We start from the raw sequence: 27,945 nt of genomic DNA, 5'->3' as shown, positions 1-27,945 counted from the left end.
CTAAAGTTTGAATTTTCTTTTAAAAAGTAAAGTGTAGTCTTTTACCCTTAAATGATTTTTCTTTTATATTTATTTTTAGTCTCACCTATGAAATAAATGGTAAAAGATCACACTTCGTTTTTTCCAAACCCTTCGTTTTTCCCATTATTCTCTCTTATACCACTGATATTGATGCCATCAAAGACAGAACCCATCTCCTATATTCTATTAGGAATCTCCAAAACCTTGATTCTGCTTTGCATCTCTTTCACAAGATGGTTTCCGTAAACCCTTTGCCATCTGTGAAGGACTTTAATTTATTGTTTAGCTCTATTGTTAAGATGAAGCATTACACAGCTGCCATTTCGTTAATCAAACACTTTTTCTGCTCTGGACTCAAATCTAATATCTGTACACTCAATATTGTTGTCAAATTGTCTGTGCCGTTTGAATCTCACTCCCTTTGCCTTCTCTGTGGTGGGGATGATGTTCAAAATCGGTTTGGAGCCCAATGTGGTCACATTTACCACCATTGTTAATGGTCTTTGTATTCAAGGCAATGTGGATTATGCTATTTGGATTGTTGACCACATGAATAACATGGGATATCAAAAGGATTAATAAGGCTATTTATCTCTTGGATGAAATGATCAAGAAAGGTTTAAAGCTGGATGTTGTGACTTGGAATACTCTTATCCATGGATTTTGCAAAGTGGGTAAACCTTTAGCTGCTAAAGAATTGTTTTTTACAATGCACAAATTTGGTCAATATCCTAATCTATCAAGCTGTGCCACTATATTGGATGGCCTATTCAAATGTCACTTGTCTTCTGATGCAATATCATTATTTCGAGAAATTGAGAAGAATAATTTGGATCTTAATATTGAAATTTACAATGTGGTGCTCGATGGGATGTGCCGCGCTGGAAAACTGAATGATGCGTGTGAACTCTTCTCTTGTCTTCCAGCAAAAGGCTTGAAACCTGATCTATATACTTATACAATCATGATCCAAGGTCTATGTAGGGAAGGAGTTCTGATTGATGCTGAAGAGTTGCTGATGAATATGGAAGAGCATGGCTGCTTGCCAGATAGCTGCACATATAATGTCTTCATCCAAGGATTACTACGACGAAATGCTGCTCTCAAGTCAATAAAATATTTTCAGATTATGAAAGACAAAGGTTTTGCAGCAAATGCTACAACCATGGAGTTGCTTGTAGATTACCTCTCTACGCACAAAGGAGAGAATGTTTCTCAAGAGTTTGTGCAGAAAATTGTTTGAAAAGAATGATAGTTTTTCTTTTAATATAAATACTGGGAGTTATATTTATAAGAGAAATAGAAAATGCTTTCTCTTTTGTAACAGTAAATTGTTATTGTTCTAAAAATTAGTTTAGGGGAAAAAATTGGACACTAAAAGAAGGAATACATATGCTATCTTATTAAGTTATTATTTACTATGGAAATAGGTAAACAAAACATTTAAAAGGAAGGTTTAATTCTAAATTTATTTATGGACTATTTTTGAAAAGAAGGAAACACAACATATGTGAAGCTAAATACATAGATGAAATTACTACTCCTAATCCAAAATTCTGAAGTGATAAATTTGGATATTCTCCAGATCACGCTTCTTGAAATCAGTGCGGTTTCTGTGAGCATAGAAGTGACCCCAGTTGTATTCTCTATACCTTGGAGGGTTTTTCTCATTCACCAACTCCTCCACAGGCTTCACCATAATCTTGTGAGATGGGAAGAAGAAGAATGGAATGGAGAACCTTTCTCTCTCTGTGTTCACCACCACTCTGTGCTCCACACTTTCATACTTGTCATTGCTCCAAACCTTTGTCACAAGCATACAGATTCAATCAATCAAATGGATTTGAAAAACAATTATCTTAATTTAGACTCTTACCTGAACCATGTCCCCAACATTGATGATAAATGCTCCTGGGGTAGGTGTAACTGGGATCCATTCACCATCTGATTTTCTCTTAACTTGCAGGCCTCCAACATCATCTTGGGCAAGCACTGTTAAGACACCGCTATCCTTATGGCGGCCGACACCGAGAGCTAGATCAGGGAACGGGCACGGAGGATAGTGATTGAGCCTCACCATGCTTAGCTGGTCCTTGAAGCAACCATGGAACTTGTCACCAGCCAACCCCAAGCTCAATGAAATCAGCTCCAACAACTTGTATGCTAGCTTTTCCACCTCCCTTGCATACTCCTCCAATGCTTCCCTAATCAAACATCATCTTCAATCTAAGAATGCAGAACATGTTTACATCTAATTATAGTTTTTAAATGTAGCAATCTAAGTTAGTGAAACACCTAACAAATTCTTAAATCACACAGATTATTATTATCTTGTTTTGAAATTTTGGATTACCTGAAATCAGGAGGGGATTGAGGCCATTGGTTGGTAATAGTCCTGAGCTCTTTTTCATGGGACTCAATGAGTGGAACTTGTGCCGAGTTCTGAACAAGATAATCAAACACCTCTTTCCAATCCCTTACGTTCTTCGTATGCTCTCCATCATGGTACCCCATCGCATTCACTTCATCTCGTTTCACTTTCCTCTTCTCCTCCGTGCTTTGCTCGAAGAACATCTTCGCAGCAGCCTCTGCTCTTGAGCTCACCTCAGAGGAAACCCCATGATTGGTTACTTGGAAGAATCCCCACTCCTCGCATGCCCTTCCAATCTTGGAGATAAGTTCTTCCCTGCTTTGCAACATGTCTATGACTGGAATTTCAACAACTTCCACCAACTTCTTGTGGTTGTTGGCACGGTGTTCTGTGGATTGTATGAAAGCTGGGTCTATGTCTCCCATGTCTCTTCTCTTCTCTCACCGCACACTTGCTCTGATTTGTGTTAGCAGTTAATAAGATAAACACAAATGTTTACTGTATAGATTTCTTCCTGTTTAGCATCATCGTACGTGGGTTGTCTTCAGATACATCGAATGTGGACATGTATCTGGGTACAAATGTGGACAAAATTATGGTAGGGCCATACTTCAACCTCAAATTTCTCGTGAACATTATATGATGAGTGATTCCAATTGAATCACCAAGATAAATAAGGTAAATAAACAAAAATTAGACCCTTATTCGTACACAAATTAACACTCGTGCATCACTAGTCAACACATCACATAAGCTATGTAAATAAAAACTGCTTGCGAGTTCCAAATGTAGCTGCTACATATATAATGTACCATTTTATTACATGATTATATAAATCACGTACCTCAAGCGCATTGATGAACAGTGAGCATTTCTAAAATCCCTAAATTAAAGAATAAAAAAGAAAATGCTGTTCGAATGAATTTATAAGGACAAATTTGTCCAGGTACAGATACTAGGCTAAGAGTGAACCGAGTAACATACAACCATCAATGAACATAGTGGAGTGGTGTCTCTTATCGAATTAAACCGTGAATATTTACAAATAAAAACATGGGGGTTCTCAAGCAGCATTCATGGAGGTTGAGATGACTACGTGTGCAAGAAACTGCAACCCGTCCTGGATTTTGCTTATTGCTGTGGCTTGATCAGCTCGAAGGTGTTCAGAGAAAGTGGTGGCTTTTTCTGGGACCGATTTTTGAGGATAATCTGTATGAGACTCGGCAGGAGTAGTAACAACTTTAATGGCAGCTTGATAGGCCTCGGTTACATCAGATATGCCTGACAAATACATCAAAAGTGCAAAATGATGAGCATAACTTCATAAGAGTGACTCGGTAAGCAACTACTAGACTATGATAATATAACAGAAACAATGTAATTGTGATCACAATCAAATCAGCGAATAGCTTGCTTGGTTGAACTGCAGAACGCTGTTGGTGGCATTCCTAACATTACTTTTGCAAACAGATGTCAGGAGGTTCTATGGACACATCCGTTTCACAAGGCCTCACGGCAAAAACAAACAGGCTCTGATTAAACATAACTCCTTTTGGTATCTAACGAGAATGTTTACGCAAACAAACATGCTCATTTTTTACATAAAACAGTCTTGGGTATAAGTTTTGCCATATCTTTTTATATTTCATAATTAATATTAATATCACATATCGAAACAGAAACAGAAGTCCAAGATATATGGACATATCCATTTTAAAAAAAATATATGCTTTACTATTTTCTAGTTAGATGCGGGCCTTAATTATTTTAAGGAAACAAACCTGTAATAAAACTGTTCGAAACTGCTTCCACGTATCCTATCATTGTCTGGGCATTTAACCTTATGATCTTGGCTTTAGCAGAAACATCTTCAGGCCACTCAATGTTCACCTTATCTTCATCAACTTCTCCATCCTCGGTTTTGTTGGCACAAGAAATGATGGATTTGCCAAGCATTAGAAGTTGAGAAACTGAAAAACAGCACATTTCAGATAGTCTCTGCAAAGGAAAGCAGCAAATTTGATCTTTCTCACTTATAAAATAAACACAAATGAAAAAGGAAAACTGAATTTTATAGATGATATTCAAATTCTGACACCAAATTCAAGAGTATGTTCGCATACATGAACTCCCTCAGAATGAAGAGATTCTAATCTTCCAGTAGTTCTCTGAATTATATCATTAACAGCTAGCCCAGCCAACACATTCGTAAAACTGCAAAAAAATGCAACAGGATTCATCACATAAATTAACAAATCAAAGCAGGCTTCCTCAATCAATAGGGCAAAATGGCAAGCATACTTATGCAGTGAACACAAATGAATAAAAAACCAGAACTAATTAGGAGGGGTAACACAAAAGAGTTCTTTTTATAAAGTCATATACAAGAAGCAATAGAAATTCCTTGACCCGCTTTCAATAATCCTATGACCTTCAGTCTGTGCTTAATATTATTGCGCTTTCAAACATTCAAATTAGCAACGTTGTGTATTTCTGAAGGACCACTTTAATTATTATTAACAAACAAATATAGAATATAATCATCCCTAATTTAATAAAGTAATCTTAATTAGAATTAGATTCCAAAAATTTTGGAATGTTACACTTCTCCAAGATGTTTATGTGTATGACAAATTCTTTTTCTTACCCTACTTCCATGAAGTACATTTGTAATTTCATTTTACTTCTTTTTTTCACACAAATATTTTTTTCAAGTCCTTTTTCTATTTTTTTTTCTTACCCACTACTTTAATGGTCTGATCAACCAAAGAATTTAATTGGACGACAGGGCAACACTTCTACACTGTTGATGCATCAAAATTAAACACAATATTAATAGCATGGAATGATTAAGTTACCCTGCAGCCATTTCAGCAGCCTTGTTGACACTTGAATCATGTAAATTCTTCATCTCATCACCGCTTCCTTCATTTTCTCTCTTTACTGTCTTTCCTTTGTTTAAATCAGCACTGCTTCCATCCATTTCAGTACTCAAATTAAAAATTTGTTGGACCTCTTTCAGTTTCCCATCATATACAGACTTTTGCTCTGCTGATAACTTTGCTTTTCTTCGGTTAAACAACAGGGCATAATGACTAGACAGAGCTTCCAGTTCCTGAGAGTATTGCATGTGAAATGATTTTCCAAAAAGCAAAATCTAAACGACCAAATTCAACATCATTAAGGTTTACCTCCAACTGCTCCGGACCTCCATAAATGTAAAAGCATCGATCAAATGTCACTTCCTCTGATAATTGATCCTCATCTTTTTGTTCTCCACCTTCTGTATTAGGCTTCTCAACATCAATTCCAGTTTCACTGATTAATAGGTCCATTGTCTCCTTACCAACATATTCAAGAACTTGCATTCCCTTTGCAGTAAAAGCTTTTCCAGTCTGTAACACAACAAATACATACAGTGTGTAACTATGTAACTACTAACTAGTGACAAATGATAACGATTGACAAATATCATCAGAAGATTGGCATGAGTATTTCAAACCTCTAATAGGGATGTTGCATTGGGACCTGGAGGCCCACCTTGTTGTACGGATCCTGCAAGGTTTGATGCTGAATTCTCAAGCCTAGTGATCAGGGATCACAGCCATTATCCATATTAGTAGCAGTTACACAGGAAAAAATTTATATGATCCAAAGCAACCATGTCCCTCATGATGTTATTAAAGTATTTAAAGACTCGGAATAAATTGCAAGAAAACAGCAAAAGGCCATATCCTCTACACGATGAAAAGCTTTTCTTGGTGTGCAGAATATGCTTCAAATCCATACACTAACGAAAAACAAATAGAAAGGTGGAAGAGAGAGAAGGAAAGCATATTTGAGAAAAAACCAAAAGATTAGAAGAGGCACTACTTAGTCTAGTAGTTTTATGCTACTTTAATAGAGACATGACTGAAAGAAAATTTAAGGAATACTGTGTTTCCATCATATAAACCTTATTAGTCATTGTTAAACCATACGTGAAACTATTAACAGAGATTCAAGAAATTTAGATTTTAGGAGTTGTTTAAATATCGATATGATTAGTAAACTAGTTATGTATACTTGTATCCCTATCCTACACCCATAATTCATACAGGTCAAATCACAGCACAAAACACTAAGCCAAGAGAATGAAAATCAGTGCATCCCATAAGAACAGAGATGAAAATAATAAGTCAGAATTCATTAATCATAGGATGCTAATCCTGAACAGTCATAGATGAGTGGCATTGAGAATTGGAACTAGAAAAAGGATAAATCTATAATATTTTCTGTATAGAACAAGACCAATGCATTGACCACTGCAAAACCAAATAACCACAGAAACCATTTATAGATCTGGCTTATCTTTTTCATTTTCCCTCCTAAAGTGAAGGTAAACATCATAATACACTATTTACACGTTCAACAATAGATGTTTATTTCCATCAAATATATGGAAGTATCTGTCAAGAGCAAATGCCTATAAGCGATAAATCATACCTCTGAACCAATTCAGTGCTCCCTCTCCATGCGTTTCCCAAGGCAGTCCATGCTCCAGAAGCAAATGTCTCAACAGAATTATCAAAAACCTTCAAGCTCTGCACTCATCATGGAGCTAACTATAAGCGCTTAGTGCAATGTGCATAATTATTTTATTTAATAAAAGATGAATATAATTAAGACGAAAAGAATTAAGATGCAAGATGACAGGAGGACAAGAGACCCTCCTTACAAGAGCACAAAGAAACAAGAAAAAGCTATTGACAAAGCATACAATAAACATCTACAAACAAAACTAATATTTGTCCCTAATAAAAATTTGCAACTTAAATTGTCAATTATCTTTCTCATCAATGTTGCCTATAATTAAATAGTCAAGACAGTATGAGACAAAAACCAAAACTTTCAGGTGGAGACCCATAAAAAGGATGCGCTAGAAGCTTCACAAACCACTAGTCTCGGGGATCACAAAGGGGTGTTTGTGAGTTGGGGTCTTGGAGCAAAAGAAAAGGAACGGAAAGGTTTGAAGAGTAAATTCCTTCCCTTCCCCTCTAAAACGTCAATTTTGAAAGATAAACAAAAGGGACTAGGGACTTCGAACATGAAACTTGCATATTTGCTCATGGCAGAGACATGAGATTCCATATAAACAGGCAGACAAGATTGCTAAAAATTGGTCTTATGTGGAAATGCATTGAAGATCTGACATCTAAATAACAAATTAACAATCCCAACCCCATCCTCCCAGAAAAGAAAAGGGAAAGTAATCCTTTTATTATTGCCTGGCTAAGTAATGAATCTTCACTAGCTTTCTCCAATTTATCCAGCGCAGATTTTCTCAATTTGTCATCCTCATCATCACTTTCCTTTTCAGTAGGAGATTCTCCAGCAGCATCTTTCTCTGGTTCTGAATCCTCAGCACCGTCATGCAACTCCGCAAAGCTCTTTGAAGCTGTCTCTGCAACTGCAGCAGCCTGCATTTTGAAACCATGACCAATTCCAAGTGAATAACTCTGAATCCTCGTACCAAATTCATCCTAAACACTTTTAAAGTATCAAAATATATTGTAACATTCTACATATTATAAATGCATCTAATTTTTCATTTAACATTATATCTTTCACCAACTGAAACATGTAGGATTATGAACATATAGCATTAGTCATTGGCAAATACCAATTTAGGCACACTTATATTTTTGCCCTGTTACCAAAGACACTGCAATTTAATGTCCTTCACTTCCATTCCCACGTTCTCATTTTATGTTGACACCTATAAACCCTAATATAGTGTTCCCCCGAAGCAACGAAATCCTAGGCAAACTGGAAAAACTTCAACAATGACATACTCTACTAGTACCTAAATCAACATATATTAGAATCCCCCATTTGCATAATAAGTAACAAGTTCTACTAACTACTTCTGCCCTATGGATCTAAACAATGGACGCTTCTTAAATGTTAAATACAAAAACCGCAGCTTATAACTGGAATTGAACCATAACTAGAACAACAAATCCAAAACAAAATCACGGATTGAAAGAAAATGCATTGGAAGCGCAAGCAAAAGCGACATTTGATTTCGATACGCACATTGCGAGAGATCTCTTCGGCGGCAACGGCAGCGGCCTTCTGAAGATCGGAGAGAAAGGAGAAGGACGAAAATCCCCAGCCTCCGGTGGCAGCTGGCGGATTGGGCTCTTGTCGTTCAGCGACTACGTTGTCTTCCTCGTCATCGTCGTTTTTCTTGTTGAGAGGCTGCGTTTTGTCATCCATTTCTACTTCGAATTTCTTAATAGGGATTGAAATTAAGAGTGAGATTCATGCGATGTGGAAATGGTAGCGGTGAGTATGTTACGTTGGTTTCGTTTTGGATTGGGATCGGAGGAAGAAGAAAGAAGGCATACGGTGTCGTTTTCAAGTGTTTCGGCGTATGGGAAAAGCCACGCACCAACCGACGTCGTTTTAACCTTGCAACACATAGTAAAAAAGTCTTTACAACATTTCCACGTAGGTCCAGAAAACAATCAAACAAATTTTGTCTACGTATCATTTCTCGTTTCTTTTTTCAACTTTATTTGAAAGTTTGTTATTCGAAAGACACGGAAGTAGTAACGGCCTAACGGGATAAAAAATAACGGGAACGAGAAACAGAGAAAGCTGCATTAACATTAATATAAAATAGCATTAAGATTCAGTTAAATTTGGATTCACATTCACGAAGTTCAACTTTGTATACATGTTTTTGATATTACAATGAATAGGACAAAGATGTTAATGGCATTGTACATTTTTTTTTCTTTTAGTATCCAATAATAGCCGGTGGAGGAGGTGATCTGTATGCAGATCCAAAGTGTTGTGGGAGGACGACATCATCATCCCATGCTGGTGGTGGTGGCGAGTAAACTGGGGGTGGAGGAGGTGACTTAGTTGGTGGCGGTGGTGAGTATACTGGGGTTGGAGGAGGAGGTGAGTAAGTTGGCGGTGGTGGCGAGTAAACTGGGGGAGGTGGTGGTGACCGAGTTGGTGGTGGTGGAGAGTACACTGGGGGTGGAGGAGGAGGTGACTGAGTTGGTGGTGGCGGTGAGTAAACCGGGGGTGGAGGTGGTGGTGACTGAGTTGGTGGTGGTGGAGAGTAAACTGGTGGAGGAGGAGGAGGGGACTGAGTTGGTGGTGGTGGAGAGTAAACAGGGGGTGGAGGAGGGGACTGAGTTGGTGGTGGTGGAGAGAAAACTGGTGGAGGAGGAGGAGGTGACATAGTTGGAGGTGGGGGAGAGTAAACTGGTGGTGGTGGGGGAGGTGATTGAGTTGGTGGCGGTGGAGAGTGCACTGGTGGAGGAGGAGGAGGAGGAGAGTATGTAGGTGGTGGTGGTGGTGAGTAAACTAGGGATGGAGGAGGAGGAGGAGAACTAACTGGTGGTGGTGATGGTGGTGGTGGTGAATGTGGTTTACTAACCTTTGGCTTTGGAGGTGACTTTTTGGGTGTTAACGAGGGGGCCTTATTATTATTACCACCTCCTTCTCCGTCACCACAAGCCTTACTACAATCTACAGGCCGTGTTAGTACTGGCAAACACACCTTAGATTTCTTTTGATTCTTCCTTCCAGTCAAACAATTTCCTGAGTCATCAAAAACAGTTGTACTAATTGAACCCTTATAAGCAGCAACAGCAGCAACACAAGCTGGAGCTTCCCCGTTGAAGTAATTATCAGAGTAAGTGAAGTTCTTCAGAGAAGGTAATTGACAAACAGAATCAGACACATAACCGCTAAGCTCATTCCTTGCAATGTCTATAACCTCCACGTTCTGCAAACCCGTCATGTTAGGCAGAGTACCTACAAAATTGTTGTCGCTAAGATCCAAAACATTCAAATCCTCCATCATTCCAATCTCTTGAGGGAAGCAACCACCCAGTTTGTTGCCCATGAAGAGAATCTCATTCAACTTGTTCAACTTTCCAATCGATTTCGGAATGCAGCCTGTGAACTTATTGTTAGCGAAAGTAATAACCGAAGCCTTGGATTTGCTGAGGGTGGCAGGGAGAACAGAGGTGAAACGGTTATTGTTCAAGAAGATTGCATCCAGATCCATCTCGAACAGTTGAGGCGGCAAAGACCCTTCGAAATCGTTGTATCTAAGATCCAGATACTTCATGTCTGACCATTTGAGAACCACGTTGGGAAAGCCACCAACGAATCGATTGTTACTTATGTCAAATTCGTGCATGAGAGTTAGATTCTCCATGCATGGAGGTACGATTCCGCAGAACCTGTTGGAATTGATGTGGAAAAGCGCCAAGTCGGTCAAGAGGCCTAACTCGCCGGGAAGGTGTCCGGCAATGTCAGCATGATTAAGATCGATGCCGGCGACGACGTCGAGGGAGGGATCGTCGAGAGCGGGAGCGCAGAAGACGCCATTGTAGGAGCAAACATCGCTGCCAACCCAATTAGCGGTTGTGTTGTAAGGGTCAGAGTAGATAGCTTGTTTCCATGCTTGGAGAGCAACATAGGCATTCTTAAGCCTGTCATTGGCGAAATGGAGTTCTTCTAGAAGAAAGTGTGCATGTGAAAATGTTGAAAGAGAAGAGAAAGTAAAGAGGATGAGAAAAGAAGAAGCTAATAATTTAGGGTGATGATGATGAGCCATGGTTATGACCGACCAACCTTGGAAGGCCCTCCAAGGCTGCTTATGGGAATAGTGTAAAATAATTGATGAAAGGAATGGGTATTATATTGAGCAAAAAATAGTTTATTAGCTACTTTTGGTTCCGAATATATTGGAAATCACTCTTAGCTAAACAACAAATAATTAGCAATCCTCTTCCTATTTTAGCCATATTAAAAAGAGAAAATCTATTCACTGTTGTATGTGATCACGGTCATATAAACAAACCAACCTCTTATGTATAAAACAGATTAAGAACCACCTAATACCCATTAATTCGTTGACTTGGTCTTTCTTAATCAACAAATTTAGTGCTAATTTTGGATTTTGGTTTATAATCCCATCTGTATAAAAAAAATGTAGTTTAAAGCACTCCACCCAAAAAAAATGTAGTTTAAAGCAGAAGCTTAAAGAATGTTTTCTACCACAATATAGTTCACAGATCACATCCATGGTATAGAGATGTATATTTAATATTCATAAAAAAAATTATTATTCAACTATGAATGACATATTTAATGATTGATTATATTATTTTGTTGAAAAAATAAACGAAATTATATATATACACACTAGTAATTTTGCCCATATCAATATTTCGGAATTATAAGTTTTTTTAAATAAATTGTATGTCTATATTAATTTTTTTTAAAAAATTAATGGTATCTAACTTTTCTTTGTAATAAACGTTAAAAAATTTATCAAATTTAATATATATATATATATATATATATAATTATTCATATCTTATCTCAATAAAAATCAGGCTAAATAAGATAAAAAAGTCCACCAAAAAAGGTGGCCTGTTCGACAAGTCCGACCTCTTTAAAGAGGCTGAACAGATGACACCGACATAAGGAGGCTAATCTCTACTTGCCCAAGATAGGTAACTATTTGCAGAAATCTTTTCTACTATTTCTATCTTTCCTAAAAGATAGATTCTAACAAACTCCAAAAATAAAGGAAACGGTTATTCGTCAGAAAAGATAGAACTACTTCAACAAAAGTAGTAATCAACTCTACTATAAATACACAGTCATCCCCCCAGAGGTATTACACACGTTCTAATCTACTAAAAGTCTGTTTAAATCCCTTGCTAACTTAAGTATCGGAGTCTACCACCACCCACCTCCTCACGAGAAACTCGGATAGGCGGCACCTCGACACCAAAGAGGTCAGACGCTGCCATACTAAGGGATATGGACCTCACGTTTAGGCCCAAATTAACGTTTTAAGTAACCCTCGAAACAATAATATTGTCAATAGCATCAACCCTACACGGACTTAATCATAGTCCTATAGTATATTGCAAAATACTCACCAGACTAAGGGAGAGTACAAAAAGACCATAGAAACAAAATTCCTAATAAGCCTAGCAGAACTAGGGCAAAAAACTTTTGTGACCCAAGGAGTCACTTATGGTCAAATGACAGACATCCTAGAATGGGAGATGGAATCAACTTTCATAGTTCGGGGTTGTCTAACACTCTATCAGAATTTTGGCAGATTATGTACCAAGTGTTGTTTGATGATCCACTGGGTTGTTCTACTGACATTAACCAGTGATAGGTCAGTTGTCTGTGTTGATCGAGGCCAATCAGTGGCAGTTCGATGTGGGTTAGTCGTACAACAATAAGTCAGGTAGGTCAGCAGTGGATCGATAGATCGAGGTAGGTCAATAAGTGATTGGTCAAGGCGCAATAAATCAATTGGAATAGATAGTCAGTCGGCAGGCAGTTGGTCAAATAGGTCGACAGGGGATCATCGGTATACATGCACGAACAGTAGGTAGGCAAACTATGGCTAATTCGGTATCAGAAAGATGGTGGCAGATCAATCAAGATTAGGAGGTAGTTAGTCGTTGATCATTGGTGGATATTGATCATTAGATGATCTTTGGCCGGTCGAACTTAGTTGGTCAATTGGATAAGATAAGTTGTCAAGTTGTCGCTCAGTCGACATTGACAGTTAGTTTGAGTCTTTCAATGGATAGTCAGTTAGTCCATGATCAATGTATATCATAAGTGATTGGTTGGTAAGTTGGCGGTCAGTCGGCTAGTGAAATTCTGTCGATTAATGGTCATTCGGTGCTATTGATATATTTTTTTACTAGACTATTATTTTCATTTTCTTTCTAAAATATTTCCTTTTATATTAATATATAAATGACAAATTATTTGTTTTATTTAAAAATATAAAATAAGAAAAAGATATATTGAGTGGAAAAAGGAGAGCGTATAGAAAAGAGAGGAAAAAAGAAAAAAAATAAAAAAATATTTTATTTTAATTATAATGAAAAAATGTCATTTCATATATTTTTGATTGTTAAATTATTAATAATTAATAATAATACATAAGAAAGATATAATGGGCGAAAGAAAAAAAGAGATAAAGAACACAAAGATGGAGAGAGAAAATTTAATTTTAGAAAAAAATTTATTTAAATTATATTGAATATTATATGATATATTTTAGTCGTAAAATTAATCATATATATTATAATTTAATTTTAATGATAACTAAAGAATGTTATTTTTTATATTTTGGTTTTAAATTAATAATTAATCAATAACAATAATATATAAGAGAAATAAAGTGAATGAAGAGATAAATATAGAGAAAAAAAGAAGAAAGGAGAGAATTTTTTATTTTAAAAAAAATTTTTAATTACAAAAAAAATTAATATCCAATATATTTTTATCATAAAATTAGTAATATATATATATATATATATATATATATATTATTTTATGTGACTAATTTGCTAGTTATATGTAAAATATAAAAATTACATAGATGAATTTTTCAAGGAACGTTCAACGTATTTTTGAACTTTGAAATTACCAAATTACTAATAGTAGCAGCCCATATATTCCCTTTTAAGAAGACTATGTTTGGCTAAAACTATGTAAACTGATTATTTAGTTGTAACTTCTAAGTTATCCACATAAAGTAAGTAAGTAACACACAACTTAAATATATGTTATCACTTCATTCATAAAAATGCCTTTGATTGCGTTGATGTTAACAGCACCACTTTCTGACCGATAACTTAACAAAAGTAATCACAAACTAATGGGAGTTTGATTTTCATGTGCTTATAAAATGTTTTATATAATAATTATTTAGAAAAAGTCTAGGGGACCAGCAGTTTTGTTGAATTTTGGCCAGCATGTAACCAGCAGAAGAAGGTGAGCCATTGGATGAAATCTCACACCAATCTCACACCATCAAATCATCATTGATGACTAATTGATGGCTAACAATCACAAAAATTGCTGGCCCCTAGCATTGCTCAATTATTTAATTACATTTGTTGTTTTTGATAACTGGATAATATTTTATATTAAAAAAGGGAGAAAAATAATTGAATAATAATTAATAAGTATAATATTAGATTAGGTGGACAAAGTGAACTCCTTCAAAGCCAACAAAAGAGCGAGGTTATCGCTGCGACTTTATACGTAATATATTTCAGAGGGAAATCAAATAACAGAGAAGAAGAAGAAGAAGAAGAAGAAGAAGAAGAAGAAGAAGAAGAAGACGAAGACGAAGAAGAAGAAGATGGTTAAAGATATGCCATCAATGGATGACATCTACGATCTCATTGAAGAGGCAAAACTTCGTTTTCTCTGGTGGTCTCTTTGCGTATTCGCCATTTCCTATTTCTTAACTAGTAAGCCATGCATTCCGTTTTCATTTCTTTCTTTTATATGTGTTTTGCTTAATGCCTATAGATTTGGAGTCTTTGATTGAAATTTGTTATCGTATCATGTTCTTCGATTCTCAAAATAGATACGAGTAAATCAATGTGGATGAATGTACCAGTCGCTATTTTGTGTGTTGTTGCTCTGCGTATTCTCTTGAACAAGGTAGAATTTCGATGGAGGCTCGAACCGCCTAAACCGCACACATATCTTTCTCATTTGGAGAGGAAACAGTTGTCCATAGACGATGCACGCCTCTCTACTTCGCCTCCACCGCCGAAATGGAGGAAAAAGATCGATTCTCCTCTCATAGAAGCCGCCTTGAATGATTTTTTGGATTTGATATTGAAAGATTTCGTCATGAATATGTGGTATGCAGACATCACTCCGGATTTAGAGTTTCCTGAGCAGATACGTGACATAATCATGGATGCTATTGCTGAAGTGACAATGAGGGTTAAAGACATGAACCTTGTCGACTTGCTCACAAGGTGTTTGATTTTATCCCCTTCTATACTTGCTTCTAGTAATTATGTGCAAGTTAGTAAGTTCTATTTCGCTTACATTCCAGGGACATAGTTGATTTAATAGGTGATCACATAGACCTTTTTAGAAGAAACCAAGCAGCCATTGGTGTTAATGTTATGCTAACGCTGTCTTCTGAGGAAAGGGATCAAAGATTGAGGTTGCATTTATTGAATTCTAAGGAGCTCCATCCAGCACTAATATCTCCAGAGAGTGAGTACAAGGTGTGAGTACAGTGTCCCATGTTGTCTATTTTTGAGAAATATGCCTCATACTTTTTCTTATAGTTTCTCCTTTTATAGGTTCTTCAGCGGCTAATGAGTGGGGTATTAGCTACAATTCTGAGACCACAAGAAGCTCAATGTCCTGTAATTCGATCTATAGCCCGGGAAATTTTGACTTGCTTGGTGATGCAACCTGTTATGAATTTGGCTAGCCCTGCGTATGTTGTTGAATATCTGATCTCATTTTTTTCATTTACTTTGAGCTTCTCTTGTTAGAAAGATTAGCTATAATAATTCTTACTGTGTTTGATTGCCTCTTTATTTGGTACTTTTGAGGGTCGGAGGTGTTAGGATTTTGGATTGGCCTTGGTATATATTATAGGTTTGTAGCTAGAACTTATAAGAAGCGACAAGTTTAACAAATTTGAACAAGTAAGCAGAGGCCAAAAGGAGAAATATTAGGAGGATTGGGCATATTTGGTATCACCATGCCGATAGGAAGAGGATCAGCAAGAACACACGAGGCAAAATTAGTTCATGATAACAACATATTTGTGAAGAAGTCTAATAAGACTTAATAATGAGGCTAATAGTGAGTCTTTTCGGTGTTTCCCATGCATCATTTGCAATGATCAATTCCCTGCTAAACAAAATTGAATGTTTAAAAATATTATCACATTCTATAACTTTAGCAGTAAGTTATTGGACCACAAAATGCAAATGGTGTTATAGTTTGGACCATTTTCCCCCCTTATTTTTTTACAATTCAATGTAATTTCATTTGTAAAATATACTTTTCTTAATGCTCAGGTACATCAATGAGATTATTGAGTCTGTTCTACTTGTCATTAACGATGATGGTGCAAATTTGACTGGTGGTGGTAATGGTGGTCAGTCAACTAATATATCCACTCATAATCATGGCCATTCTGTTGCTTCTGGAGGTGGACATGATAATCATCCCGCCTCTGCAGAATGGGCACAACTGCTGGACGCCGCAACTCAAAGAAGAACCGAAGTTCTTATGCCTGAAAATCTTGAGAACTTGTGGACAAAAGGAAGGGATTACAAAACGAGAAAGAATTCAGAAGGAAAGCCTTCACTTTATCCAGTACATACAACCAGTTTAGATCCCCAGTTTTATGCTGGAAGCCCACAAAGAGCAGAATCTTCACCAAACCAGGACAAGGAGTTATCTCTTGAAGCCGGACATCGAATTGATGAAGTGAAGGATATGAAGGATCCCGTTTCCAATAAGTATAAAAGAAAACTCATGAGATCCAACAGCACTTCTGGCTTGGAAATCCAACCTGTTAAAGCAGGGTCCACAATGTCAGAGTTACATATCTCAGAAAATGAGAAGCATGGTGAGATCACTCGTGTTAAGAGTGGTTATGACACTGCTGTTAGAAGAGAGGGACAATCTATTCCAAAGCCTCGATGTCGGGTATGCAATTTAGATTATAAAAGTTCTAGCTAATAAAGCATATACTATTTTCAAATTGCCTATGAATTTGATTGTTATATGCTTTTACAAATAACAACTAATTTAGGTTTTATAGATGGAACTTCTTTGCACCACGAGTACTTGTTTTTATTTAGTTCGATTGTTATTTATTGCTACTTGTATGTTGTAGGTAATAGGAGCATATTTTGAGAAACTAGGGTCTACATCTTTTGCTGTTTATTCAATTGCAGTGACTGATGGAATAGAGAAAACATGGTTTGTAAAAAGAAGGTAGAAAGTTTGCTTCTTTCATTCATTTCTATAATAGTTTAAGTGCATATGCCATAGTCGTTTTAAATTTTATGTTTTCCAAACAAAGTGAATGCATATGATGAGTTTCAAAATCATTCCATATTTATATTTGTGGCCTGACTTCAATTAACCAAACTTTCTTTTTGTTAACATTCAGATACAGGAATTTTGAGCGCTTGCATAGATATCTAAAAGAAATTCCTAATTATACGCTACAATTGCCTCCAAAAAGGATATTTTCCTCAAGCATAGAGGATGCCTTTGTCCATCAACGTTGTATTCGACTGGATAAATATCTCCAGGTATTCTCATTCCTTGACTACAACTCTTTAAAGAAATATTTCCTTTGTAATTTTCCAATAACTAGATTAATGCATCCGCTTTAGGATCTCCTATCAATACCTAATGTTGCTGAACAACATGAAGTATGGGATTTTTTGAGTGCTTCCTCAAAGGTCTGCATCTTCCTAGAATTCTTACCATAACTTCATAATAGCGAGTTTTATTGGCACAATGTGAAAGATAACAACCTAACAAACTATTTTTTGTTCGTATCCTTTGACTGAAGAACTATTCTTTTGGACAATCTTCATCAATGATGAGAACCTTAGCAGGTATATATAGTTTTAAAATTTTGAATGTTCGTTGCAGTTATGAATTGGGTTCTCTTTTTGCTATTATAATGGTGAATGAGTTGTGGAAATTTTTATTGCAATATTTTTTTTTAATATGAATATTCGTTGGTTGTTATTAAATTTAGCTTTATTTTATTTTAGAAAATCCTCCTAATGAATTTTTACATATCCTGAAATTAGAATAGTGTTTCCATTAATGGCTTAATCAGAAGATTGTACTGAAATTTAAGGTGCCATTTTTTCAGAACCTTTCATCAGCCACTCGTTGCTTTTTCATCATATTAAATTAATCCTAATCTAAGGTTTTAGATTGGGCGTGTCCTATGTATTACTAATTCCATATGTTGTTTCGAACTAATTTATATATTTGCAGTAAACGTTGATGATGCTGTTGATGATATTATGCGCCAGTTCAAAGGTGTGTCAAGTGGTTTCTTACAAAAGGTCGTTGGTTCGTCGCCCCCTACTGCTGAAACTTGTGCATCAGCCGCATGGAACTCGAACACTTCCTGGAATACTAATGTTGAAATTGATAGTAGCATTTCTAGGCAGATTTCTGCAGAAAGTGCAGCAACCTCTGATAATGAAGAAGGTGACAAAGAAACTAATTTTGATGGTGAAATATCAGAAGATATTAGGTGGCGTTTTGACAATGACTTGAACTCAAAGGGTTGTTCACCACAGGTAATAAACCATAGTAAAGAGTCTACCATCTTGGATCCAGATAGAAAAAATGACTCAACAATGGAAAGTAGGGTTGGCAAGGATCTTCCACCTACAAATTTCACTCCGGCTCATGATAATTTGGAGGATCGAGTTAGAGTGCCACCTGAGGTATGTTTCTGCACTTCACATCTTTGTTGACAAGGGTATAATATGCTAAATTATTGTTACTTATCATTGTTTGTATGCTTAGATTTAAACATTAATTGCAGACACTTACTTTAACCATTTTTGCAGTGGACTCCACCTAACGTGAGTGTCCCTATTTTGAATTTGGTTGATAATGTATTTCAGCTTAAGAGAAGAGGTTGGTTAAGGTATATTAATTCTCTATCTTGTATTTCAAAATTTTCAAGTCAGTTACTGTAATTGAACTATGTTTAGTTTACTGCCTATACGGTTATTTGTTTGATGTTATGAGAAATAAACAAATAAAAGAGATATGATGCAATTTTTTCATAGTTTTTATCCAAAACTTATTCTTCCTGGTTGTTTGTGAGAAAGTTGTAACAAAATAGCTTTCTTTTCAGTTTCACTTGGATGATGGTGCTATCAAGAATCATTTACCATAATTTACTTATGTAACTTCATTTTTTATCCACCATGTGCCTAAATAAGCTAGGGCTTAAATAGATTTCAAAATCTTGTAGCTTACTAGGTGGAATCAATTACATGGTTTAAACAATCATTATGTCATGTCATGAGTTAAATCTGAAGATATAATTGATGGAGAACAGATTTGTTAGGATATTATATTTGATTTAAACACATTCATCGTATTTGTAAATTTCAAATTCTCTTTTAAGTATTTTTGTTGTTCAATTATAACTGTCTTTTGTATATAATAAACGTAGTGGTATGACTCATACTAGATTTCAATCGACCTTTTCATTTAAAATGCCTTCTACTTCTATAATTAAGATAGCATCAAGATTATAAATTTAATATGCTTATGTTAAGATATTCATAGCATATTGTAAGATCAAAACAATTATTAATTGTTAGTGCTAGTTGATTTTTGTTGCAGAAGACAAGTCTTTTGGATATCAAAGCAGATATTACAGTTGGTAATGGAAGATGCTATTGATGATTGGATTCTAAGAGAGATCCATTGGCTTCGGAGAGAGGATACCATTGCCCAGGGGATTCGGTGGCTCCAAGATGTAAGGATTATTCAGCATTATTTTAAATTTTTCACACTGTCGTTTTTTTGTACCCTTTTTAAGTTTTAACTTATAACACAGTGACATAAGATGAATACATGACAATAATAACATTGATGTTATCAAACAGACACTTACTTACTTGAACATCGGTCACCGTAACTCTATCCAGGAAAAAAAAAAGTAGAATGAAAAAATAGCTAACAATTTCTTGTGGTAGTGTTCCATTTTTTAAGTGGTTTGATCAATTACAGATCCTGTGGCCTGGAGGTACCTTTTTCCTAAGAGTACGGACAGCCCAGATATTAATGGATGGAATTGATCAAAAGCCATTGCAAGAAACAAATGAATCTGTTGGAAGTAAGATTCCAAGAACAGAGTCAGGGTCTTTCGAGCAACAGCTTGAAGCTGCTCGTAGAGCAAGTGAACTCAAGAAACTGCTCTTTGGTTAGTCCTTTGTTAATTCTTTTGAAATTCTCTTAGATAGTCTGTTTGCACTTCTTTTCCCCCTTATTTTCTTCAAACTTGTATCCCTGTTAAAAGGAGACAAAAATGTTTTCCTACTGATTTTATTAATCTTACAAGTTTGAGAGGTTTCCTCTTGAACTTATTAAAATGTTATGAAAATCTTATAAGCAACTGATTTCATTGTCGCGGAGGAACCTTTTAAAATGTTATGTCACTCATTGTTTATAAATTAATTCTTCGGGTTATACTTAAGAACATTCTCAGAGTTGAATCGAACAGCATTTCCATTCTCATGATTCAAATAACCGCAACTTGTCATATTATAAAATATAAAGTTGCCTTCATTTTTATCAGATGGAGCTCCGGCAGCCTTGGTGAGCTTAATTGGTGCGAAACAATATAGACGTTGCGCCAGTGACATATATTACTTTAGCCAGGTTAAGCTCTTTGCCATTATTGCATTCACTTGTTTGTGTTATTTATGAACTATCTCTTCTTAATTAGAGTTTAAACCGTAGGGTAAAGAACATAAATAGTATTATATTCAACACTTCATATAAGTTAACTTTTTTCTATGCTTTGTCTTTTTGTTTTGTCTACTTGTGCATTTTGCTTATCTTAATCTAAACTAACAATTATGCTGTGTCTTGTTTCGTTCTAGTCTTCTATATGTGTGAAGCAACTTGCTTATGCAATCCTTGAACTTCTACTTATATCTATATTTCCGGAGTTGCGGAATGTTGTCATGAGTGTTCATGAGAATATGCATGTTCACCAACCTGTATAGACCTCCTTGTTGGCCATCCTATCGAATGTGTCACTTATGCTAAATATCAGATCGTCATAGTAGGAAGACAAGACCATTTTTCCCCCTCTAGTGGTGCCATTGATATATGGCTTTATTTGCTGGCTACTATTCATTCCTTAAGCAAGAAAAGCTGCCATGATCAATGGTTTTTGTTTTAATTTGCATCTTGGGAACATAGGGCGTAGTTTTGTAAACTTAGATTATGTACAGAAAAATCATTTATCTTGTTGATTATCAAGATTTTTGTATTGTGACAGAGTGAAATGCTTCTAATGAATATTCTTTATTCGTTCATAAATTTGGTATTTAAGGCTATGTAATGACTGCAAGAAACAAACAAATGATAGAAAGCGGGTGGAAAGAGGGTATGTATGTATGAATGTATGCTTGTAAAAGAAGCACGTTTTCTTCTCAAACTCATATACATGCACTTGCACACTTTGACAGCACAAAAACAGGACCATTAGGTTGTCCTGTTTCACCACCACCCTCTTCATTTTGTGGCTCTCACTTGTCACTTCCTATGTTTAATTTGTCCTAATAGAAATAAAGAATTTTCCTTTCTTGACCAATGGGGGGACCAAACCAATGCATGCCAAACAAAACTCTTAATCAGCTTGCATTGTTAACATTAAATTCACTTAAGACTTATCTTTTGTTATTACTTGCTTCTTATTTCCCTCACGACACTTCATTTATAATTGTTGAAGATCTAAGAAGATTTTGAATGAGTTGATCTTACGAGGCCTAAACATAAATGAGTTTATTGCAAATATAGGTGAAAACTCAGGTACAGTTAATTTCATGCGAAATTGATAATTGAGAGATGTTAGATAACAATTTACTATTTAGTCAAACTTGTCAAATTATTTAACGACTCTCGACTATCAACTTCACATGAAGTTAACTAAACCTAAATTTCTATCACAAATATAATATATGACATGATGCAATAACATCGTTTGATTTATATAGCCGACACATATAACAGATTCGACTTTGTTGTTGTTGTAATTGTTTATGAATGGCTAATATATATCAAATCAGAAACTCTTTAGAGCTAGCAGAGTTTAGCAATTTTGACCAGTATTTGGTAGCATAAACATCAAATTGTCATTAACAAATAAATTTTATTAATTCACATGCGTAAATTCTGGCAAATGTTAATATAGGTACAAAATGTATTGACTCGTTTATATAAACTCTAGTAAATATATGTACAAATTATATGTTTTTTGTGGACAAACTCCTATAAATATAGGTGCAAATTATTGTTGGCCAAGTATTGACTCAAAATAATAATATTTGCCGACTATATAGCATTGTTGATATCAAATCATCATCAATGCATTATTGACTCTCTCATCAATAATAATAATAATAATAATAATAATAATAATAATAATAATAATAATAATAATAATAATAATAATAATAATAATAATAAGAGTTTGTAGCAAGATTTTTAACTAGATTGTAATAGGCTATGGATTCTTCCACGATGCCACATGTGACAAGATGAGAAAATCATGAAATTGAATGAATATCCACCACTCATGAAAAATTTGCATTAGGCAGCCAATATAAATCTAGAAAAGAATAATATTCTAGATTTTGAGTATATCCCAAGATTCCTATTCCTATTATTCCTATTCCGATTCCTATTCCTATTCCTATTCATTCCCTTATATAAACCATACCATTTGCATTCCAACCTTCATTTCAAAACAGAAAACAAAGCTCTCAACAAATAAGAGAAAACTCTTAACTTCTTAAGTGATTGCCAAAAAAAAAATGTCTGCAATGGTAGAAGCATGGATGTGGGAGTTAACCAAGCTTAGAGAGAAAGTAGTGGCACCCAATAATAAAGCTAAAGAAGAGAAAGCAATGAAAAGGGAATCTCAAAAGGAGATGGTGGCTGTTCAGAGAGAGGTATCAACCATGTCAGAGGAAACTGTGTCTTTGCTTATGGATAGATTTGTTCCTTGCTGATTATTAATTGCTAAACATGTCTTGTTCATTCTATCTATATGTATATGCCATAGACTAAGAAAATTGTAACGAAAATTCTGTTATTATGGAAACTACTATGTTTATATAACTCCTACTCCAATATCTGAATTATGATTTTTCACCCTTAAATCTTGATGAAAGTTCTCTGGTATTCACTTTTAGATTCTCAGATAGATAACAACATTATTCGTATATTATAGAAACTATAACGTCATTGGTTTAATTAGTTGCTCTTACTTTATTGGATAATCTAATTACAATCACCAAGCAAGAAACTGAAAAACTATTCTTGTAGTTTTCAGTAATTGGCATTTTTTCCTTCCAAAGTTTGTAATTAGTAACTGAAAATTTTCATCCCAACCATATCCTTAAAAGGATGTTTTGGTGATAATTGAAGTTAATTAATAAGATTATCAAAAAAGGTGGAAATTTCTATACATGGTAAGGGATCATGTTTTACAATGAAAACATTTTTTTTTTGCTATTTTTCATTTTAAGAACTAATAAAATATAATAAAAGATTTGTTATTTAGCTATGCAAAACATAAAAGTTTTAAGTTAATTTATTTTCATCTTAATTCATAGTTTAAGTTTGCATTCTCTGAAATATTAGAGAACTTGCTGTTCAGACAACACACTTATGCATTCACAAGTGGACATTAACCAAAAAATAACTCTACATTATTATTGACATATGTTTTTATTAAGACTAAATTTTTAAAATGGTCCTCAAGACAGTTTTCACCATTTTAGTCATTTAAATTTAAAATTATTTATACTCGTCTTGAGATTTATTTTTGGACATGATATTGGTCTTTGGACTTTTTCTAATACTGAATCAAGCAAACTAAGTGTTGAATTGACTCTGACTTGCTATGCTGGACACATGACTAAACAACGTCGTTTTGTTTTGACATTTGAACATGGCAAAAATCAGAAGAGGAAGAAGAGTTTATATGATGTGTAAATCATTATATTTCTATTCATTTTCCAAAATGACTTCGTTTGTCTTATTTAAGATATAAAACTAAAAGACGCTATTTAGCCATGTGTCTAGTTTGGCAAGTCAGAGCTACTGAACTAGGTTAGCATTCCATTCATTGACTCAAATTGAAAAGGGTTCAGGGACTAATATAATTATTAGAGCTGAATCTCAGAGACCAGTATAGTGAATTTTGAATATAAAAGATTAAAATAGTGAAAGTCGTAAATCTCAGTCCCACTGTAGAGATTTAGCTATGTTTTTAATTAGACAAATTGATTTTGAATACAGACTAGAAGAGAAGAAAAAAAAAGCAAAAAATTGTACAAAGTGAATATAAGGATTATAAGCATAATTTGAAAGAAAATGTACAAAGTGATGAATATAGATCCGCCGTTTTTTCTTTTTCAAATTTCAATACCCCTATCTTGTTATATTATTTTCTTTCATTTTAGTATCCATGCTTTTTAGCTTGGAAGTTTAGATATTTCAAGAGGTCAATGTTAAAGTGTTTTTCTAGCCTGGAAATTTTGTCAGTCGTCCTAGAAAATATCAGGTTTGGCATAGGAATATACATAGATATTTAATGTGTTTCATTCATTAATAAATGGCTACCATAACTATCATGAAGACAAGGACTAAATTGGCTTGTTTGTAGGTATCAGTATTATAATTAATTATTAATTAATTAGTTAACAATTAATAATGGAAACTATCTCAATGGATATTTTGCAAACATGCTAACCTTAGTAAAATAAAAATAAAAAATAAAAAAACAACAATAACAAAAAAAGAAATTATGTATCTTCAATAGTAGTTCATCTTAAAAATTTGATTTGAACCGCTGAGCTCAAAAAAATTATTTAGATAATATTATGTAATTAAAAAATATCAAAAAGTTATAACTTTTTACTAATATTAATTAATATTTTATTATTATATTATTAAAATTTAGAATTGAGAGTTTAAAATTTAGATTTAAGATCTAAGATTCAACTAACCCTGTACTTTTTAGATATTATATATAAAAGTATGTTTAATGATTAAGTATTGGTCTAAAATTATAAATTTTATTGGTGATACAACTTCGGATTATAAAATTGGCTATTTATTTTACTATCCGCCTCTGGAACTTTACCCTAATTATATACAACAGAAAAAGTCGTTGATTGATTTATGGAAGTTGAACTTGCCTCACAAAATTCTCTCCTTGGCCGGCTTTCGGTGCTTGCTCAGATTCATCACCCCATTCCATCTATATCGCCAATATTCCCTTGCGTCATAAAACAACAGAAAACAGTCACTCATTGTTTGATCGATTGCTCTAAAATTAAAGAAGTATGGTCTCAGAGTTATCTTCGTAACTGTCTTCCTCCTCAGAATTCTAATGACTTTTGGACATGGTGGACTGCATCAACAGAGATGCTTAACCCGTTAAGAATGCTGACCGTAATCCTCAATTGCTTGCCATCATTTGTTAGAATTGCTGGAAAGCTCGCAACCAGTTAATTTTTGAAGGTTCTATTTCAATGCCATCTGTCATTCTAGTAAGCTCTGTCAAGTTGCTCCATAAAGCAAACTCTTAGTTTCATTCAATCTGATTTATTATTTTTTTTCTTTAAGATTTTTTTCGTTTTTCGACCATGCACTGTTTGATGAATACCTTCAACGTATTATTTTAGAAAATCTCCATCTTTTATTATACTATCCTACTTTTAGACATTTTTATATTTTATTTTTTAATAATTAATAAAATATTATCTACTGTTTTGGGAAAAAAAATGTGCCGAAAGAGTTAAATGATAAAAAGAAAAACAAAACAAATTTTCTATCATCCATTTCCGGTTTAATTTCATCATCAGAATCTCGTATCAATTATCAAATAATGATAATGTGGTCTCTACGCCATCTCTCTAGCTAGAAGGAATGAACAAAAATGACAGCAAAGTATAAATTGGACAAATTCAGCAATGCCTTCATAATAATGTAATATATTAACAACCGAGTTACAAACTTCAAAATAATCATGTTTTGATGTGATTCATTTGAAGACATACAACTTGCATGACCATGCTTTTTAGAAGATCGACTTGTTTCCTTTAATTTTTTCTCTTTTTGGTTGGGAGAAGAGTTGCTTTCTTCTTAAGAGAAAGTGAGAAAGTGAAGAAGTCCAAAAGAAAAAATAAAAGATAAAGAGAAAAATTCTACATTTATGTAAAAAATTTATGAATTTTATCAAAGTCTTTTTAGTTATAGGCGCTTCCTCCAATCTCCAAATCGTTTGTGATTCACGCATTACATATAACATAAACTTTCTATGACCTTTGCTCAACGTAAATCTTTTGGCTGCAACCTAAACTTTCTTCTTCTCTGCTTACGTTATAGGTTTCGCCGTTTTTCTCTGCTCGCGTTTTCTTTCTTCCTCTCTACTCGTGTTCTTCGTTATGGATCTGGATTGACTTCAACCTAATTAGCTTCGTCGTTCTTCTTCTTTTTCGTTTCATCTTCGATCAGGACTTTTGAATTGAAACAATGAATTATTCAACTTCAAATCAGTTGAATGAGATTATTATATTGAGACAGCTAGGAAATGATTGCTACATGCTATCACAATAATCTTAAACACTGAACAAAGTAAAAGGAGGCCACCGAACCAAACAACATTCATTTGGTGAATCAAAATCACAAAGGCCACCGAACCGAACAATGTTCATGTGGTGAATAAATGGTGATCAACTTTCAATCAACAAGAATAGTATTTTTTTCCTCCTTTTTCTTTCAAATTCGCGCGCGTAGGTTCTTCTTCTGCTTCTTCTTCTTCTTCTTTCGTTATAATCATCACCAACAACACCAACATTTTGCTTGGTTAAGTGGAGTTGTTCATTTTGATTCATTTGATTGTTAATGTGTTCAGTTGAGTCCTTGTGCATGCAGAAATATTTTTCTTACTGATTGAATGCTTATTACGTTTATTCAGCACATGATTGCACATGATTGGTGTTCGATTCAGTGGTGTTGACCATTTCGGTTCACCTGATTATACTCAGTGAACAAAACACAATCCATTATATGAAATTAAATTTGAAATATCTCTTTCTACAATTTAGATATTATCAATTCAATTCATATTCAAAATACATGCGTCCATTCAATTCAATTTAATTCAATTTAACAATTGCATTCTATTCAATTCGATTGAAAAAATAATCCATTAGCAAAATGTTGGTGTTGTTGGTGATGACGATAACGAAAGACGAGAAGAAGAAGAGAAGGAAGATGAGGAGAAGCAGAAGAAGAATCTGTGTGCGTAAAGAAGAAGGAGGAGGAGGAGGAGGAGGTATACGTGAATTTGAAAGAAGAAGAAGAAGAAGAAGATAAAGCACGTGTTTTCACTCGTCATTAATGCACATGATTCTATTTGGGCTTGGGCCAAGTTGGTTACATGGTTACATGGATGGGTAGCGCGCTCGAAAGATAAAATTGCATGTGTTTTATTTTATTTTATTTTATTTTTTGGTCATGAGCACATGTGTTTTTAGTCGTGGAAAAAAGGATTATGGGCTTAAATAAGAGTTGCTTTCTAGATGTTGCGTGAAAAGTTATGGGCCTATGTAACCCAATTCCTCAGTCCAATACACAGGATATTGCAAAAATTCAAATATTTTTAACGATTGTTGCACTCTTTATTAATTAAATAAATTTTTGTTTTTATTTATCATATTTAATAATTTATATCAATAATTTAAAATTAAAATTTATTAAAGTTTAAAATTTAAGAATTTTTTATTTTTTATTTTTTTATTTTTAATAACAAGTAAATTTTTAAGAAGTATTTTTTTTGTTTCGTCTTATTATTAGATTTGAATGCTGTATATATACCTTTATGTATACTTTTT

At 34.4% G+C, this 27,945-nt stretch overlaps 4 protein-coding genes across 6 annotated transcripts; 1 reads left to right on the top strand and 3 right to left on the bottom strand.

Annotated features, from left to right (window-relative positions):
* Positions 1–1,401: 1,401 nt before the first annotated feature.
* LOC112717139 (protein LATERAL BRANCHING OXIDOREDUCTASE 1) lies at positions 1,402–2,998 on the bottom strand. The gene is made up of 3 exons (XM_025769242.3): positions 2,375–2,998; positions 1,898–2,225; positions 1,402–1,825 (listed from the first exon to the last, which is right to left on the bottom strand). Exons 1-3 carry the CDS (start codon positions 2,815–2,817, stop codon positions 1,565–1,567), a joined length of 1,032 nt encoding a protein of 343 aa, XP_025625027.1. The 5' UTR covers positions 2,818–2,998; the 3' UTR covers positions 1,402–1,564.
* Positions 2,999–3,170: 172 nt separating this feature from the next.
* On the bottom strand, positions 3,171–8,844 carry LOC112717138 (uncharacterized). The gene is made up of 9 exons (XM_025769241.2): positions 8,471–8,844; positions 7,660–7,851; positions 6,878–6,975; positions 5,895–5,976; positions 5,584–5,787; positions 5,251–5,507; positions 4,516–4,606; positions 4,174–4,390; positions 3,171–3,673 (listed from the first exon to the last, which is right to left on the bottom strand). The coding sequence occupies exons 1-9, from the start codon at positions 8,651–8,653 to the stop codon at positions 3,456–3,458; spliced, it is 1,542 nt and encodes a 513-aa protein (XP_025625026.1). The 5' UTR covers positions 8,654–8,844; the 3' UTR covers positions 3,171–3,455.
* A 226-nt stretch (positions 8,845–9,070) lies between these two features.
* Positions 9,071–11,078, bottom strand: LOC112717137 (pollen-specific leucine-rich repeat extensin-like protein 3). Its single transcript, XM_025769240.3, has one exon. The coding sequence runs from the start codon at positions 11,022–11,024 to the stop codon at positions 9,180–9,182; it is 1,845 nt and encodes a 614-aa protein (XP_025625025.1). The 5' UTR covers positions 11,025–11,078; the 3' UTR covers positions 9,071–9,179.
* A 3,383-nt stretch (positions 11,079–14,461) lies between these two features.
* Positions 14,462–21,352, top strand: LOC112717136 (uncharacterized). Of its 3 annotated transcripts, none has more exons than XM_025769239.2 (15): positions 14,462–14,718; positions 14,838–15,240; positions 15,321–15,498; positions 15,577–15,716; positions 16,309–16,945; positions 17,136–17,236; positions 17,415–17,559; positions 17,644–17,712; positions 17,826–17,871; positions 18,266–18,726; positions 18,853–18,932; positions 19,643–19,778; positions 20,033–20,225; positions 20,601–20,683; positions 20,908–21,352. In XM_025769239.2, exons 1-15 carry the CDS (start codon positions 14,607–14,609, stop codon positions 21,031–21,033), a joined length of 2,910 nt encoding a protein of 969 aa, XP_025625024.1. In that variant the 5' UTR covers positions 14,462–14,606; the 3' UTR covers positions 21,034–21,352. The 3 variants fall into 3 exon arrangements, 2 of the variants coding, with proteins under 2 accessions (XP_025625024.1, XP_072061684.1); XM_072205583.1 differs by having other exon boundaries at positions 14,475–14,718; positions 15,129–15,240; XR_011867013.1 differs by lacking the exon at positions 18,853–18,932.
* The last annotated feature ends 6,593 nt before the right edge of the window (positions 21,353–27,945 follow it).

The sequence above is a fragment of the Arachis hypogaea genome, chromosome 10 (genome assembly GCF_003086295.3).
Source record: "Arachis hypogaea cultivar Tifrunner chromosome 10, arahy.Tifrunner.gnm2.J5K5, whole genome shotgun sequence".
Taxonomy (NCBI): Eukaryota; Viridiplantae; Streptophyta; class Magnoliopsida; order Fabales; family Fabaceae; genus Arachis; species Arachis hypogaea.
This window is presented reverse-complemented; position numbering and strand designations above follow the sequence as displayed.

Excerpts from the sequence above, each read along its gene's own strand:
- LOC112717138 (XM_025769241.2), bottom strand. The coding sequence starts at position 8,653 with ATGGATGACAAAACGCAGCCTCTCAACAAGAAAAACGACGATGACGAG. Across the intron at positions 5,977-6,877 it reads AGCACTGAATTGGTTCAGAG|GCTTGAGAATTCAGCATCAA; the intron begins GTATGATTTATC and ends CCTGATCACTAG. Across the intron at positions 5,788-5,894 it reads ATGCAACATCCCTATTAGAG|ACTGGAAAAGCTTTTACTGC; the intron begins GTTTGAAATACT and ends GTTGTGTTACAG.
- LOC112717136 (XM_025769239.2), top strand. The coding sequence starts at position 14,607 with ATGGTTAAAGATATGCCATCAATGGATGACATCTACGATCTCATTGAA. Across the intron at positions 18,727-18,852 it reads GAGTTAGAGTGCCACCTGAG|TGGACTCCACCTAACGTGAG; the intron begins GTATGTTTCTGC and ends CCATTTTTGCAG. Across the intron at positions 20,684-20,907 it reads ACATATATTACTTTAGCCAG|TCTTCTATATGTGTGAAGCA; the intron begins GTTAAGCTCTTT and ends GTTTCGTTCTAG.
- LOC112717139 (XM_025769242.3), bottom strand. The coding sequence starts at position 2,817 with ATGGGAGACATAGACCCAGCTTTCATACAATCCACAGAACACCGTGCC. Across the intron at positions 2,226-2,374 it reads CAATCCCCTCCTGATTTCAG|GGAAGCATTGGAGGAGTATG; the intron begins GTAATCCAAAAT and ends ATGTTTGATTAG. Across the intron at positions 1,826-1,897 it reads ATGTTGGGGACATGGTTCAG|GTTTGGAGCAATGACAAGTA; the intron begins GTAAGAGTCTAA and ends CTTGTGACAAAG.
- LOC112717137 (XM_025769240.3), bottom strand. The coding sequence starts at position 11,024 with ATGGCTCATCATCATCACCCTAAATTATTAGCTTCTTCTTTTCTCATC.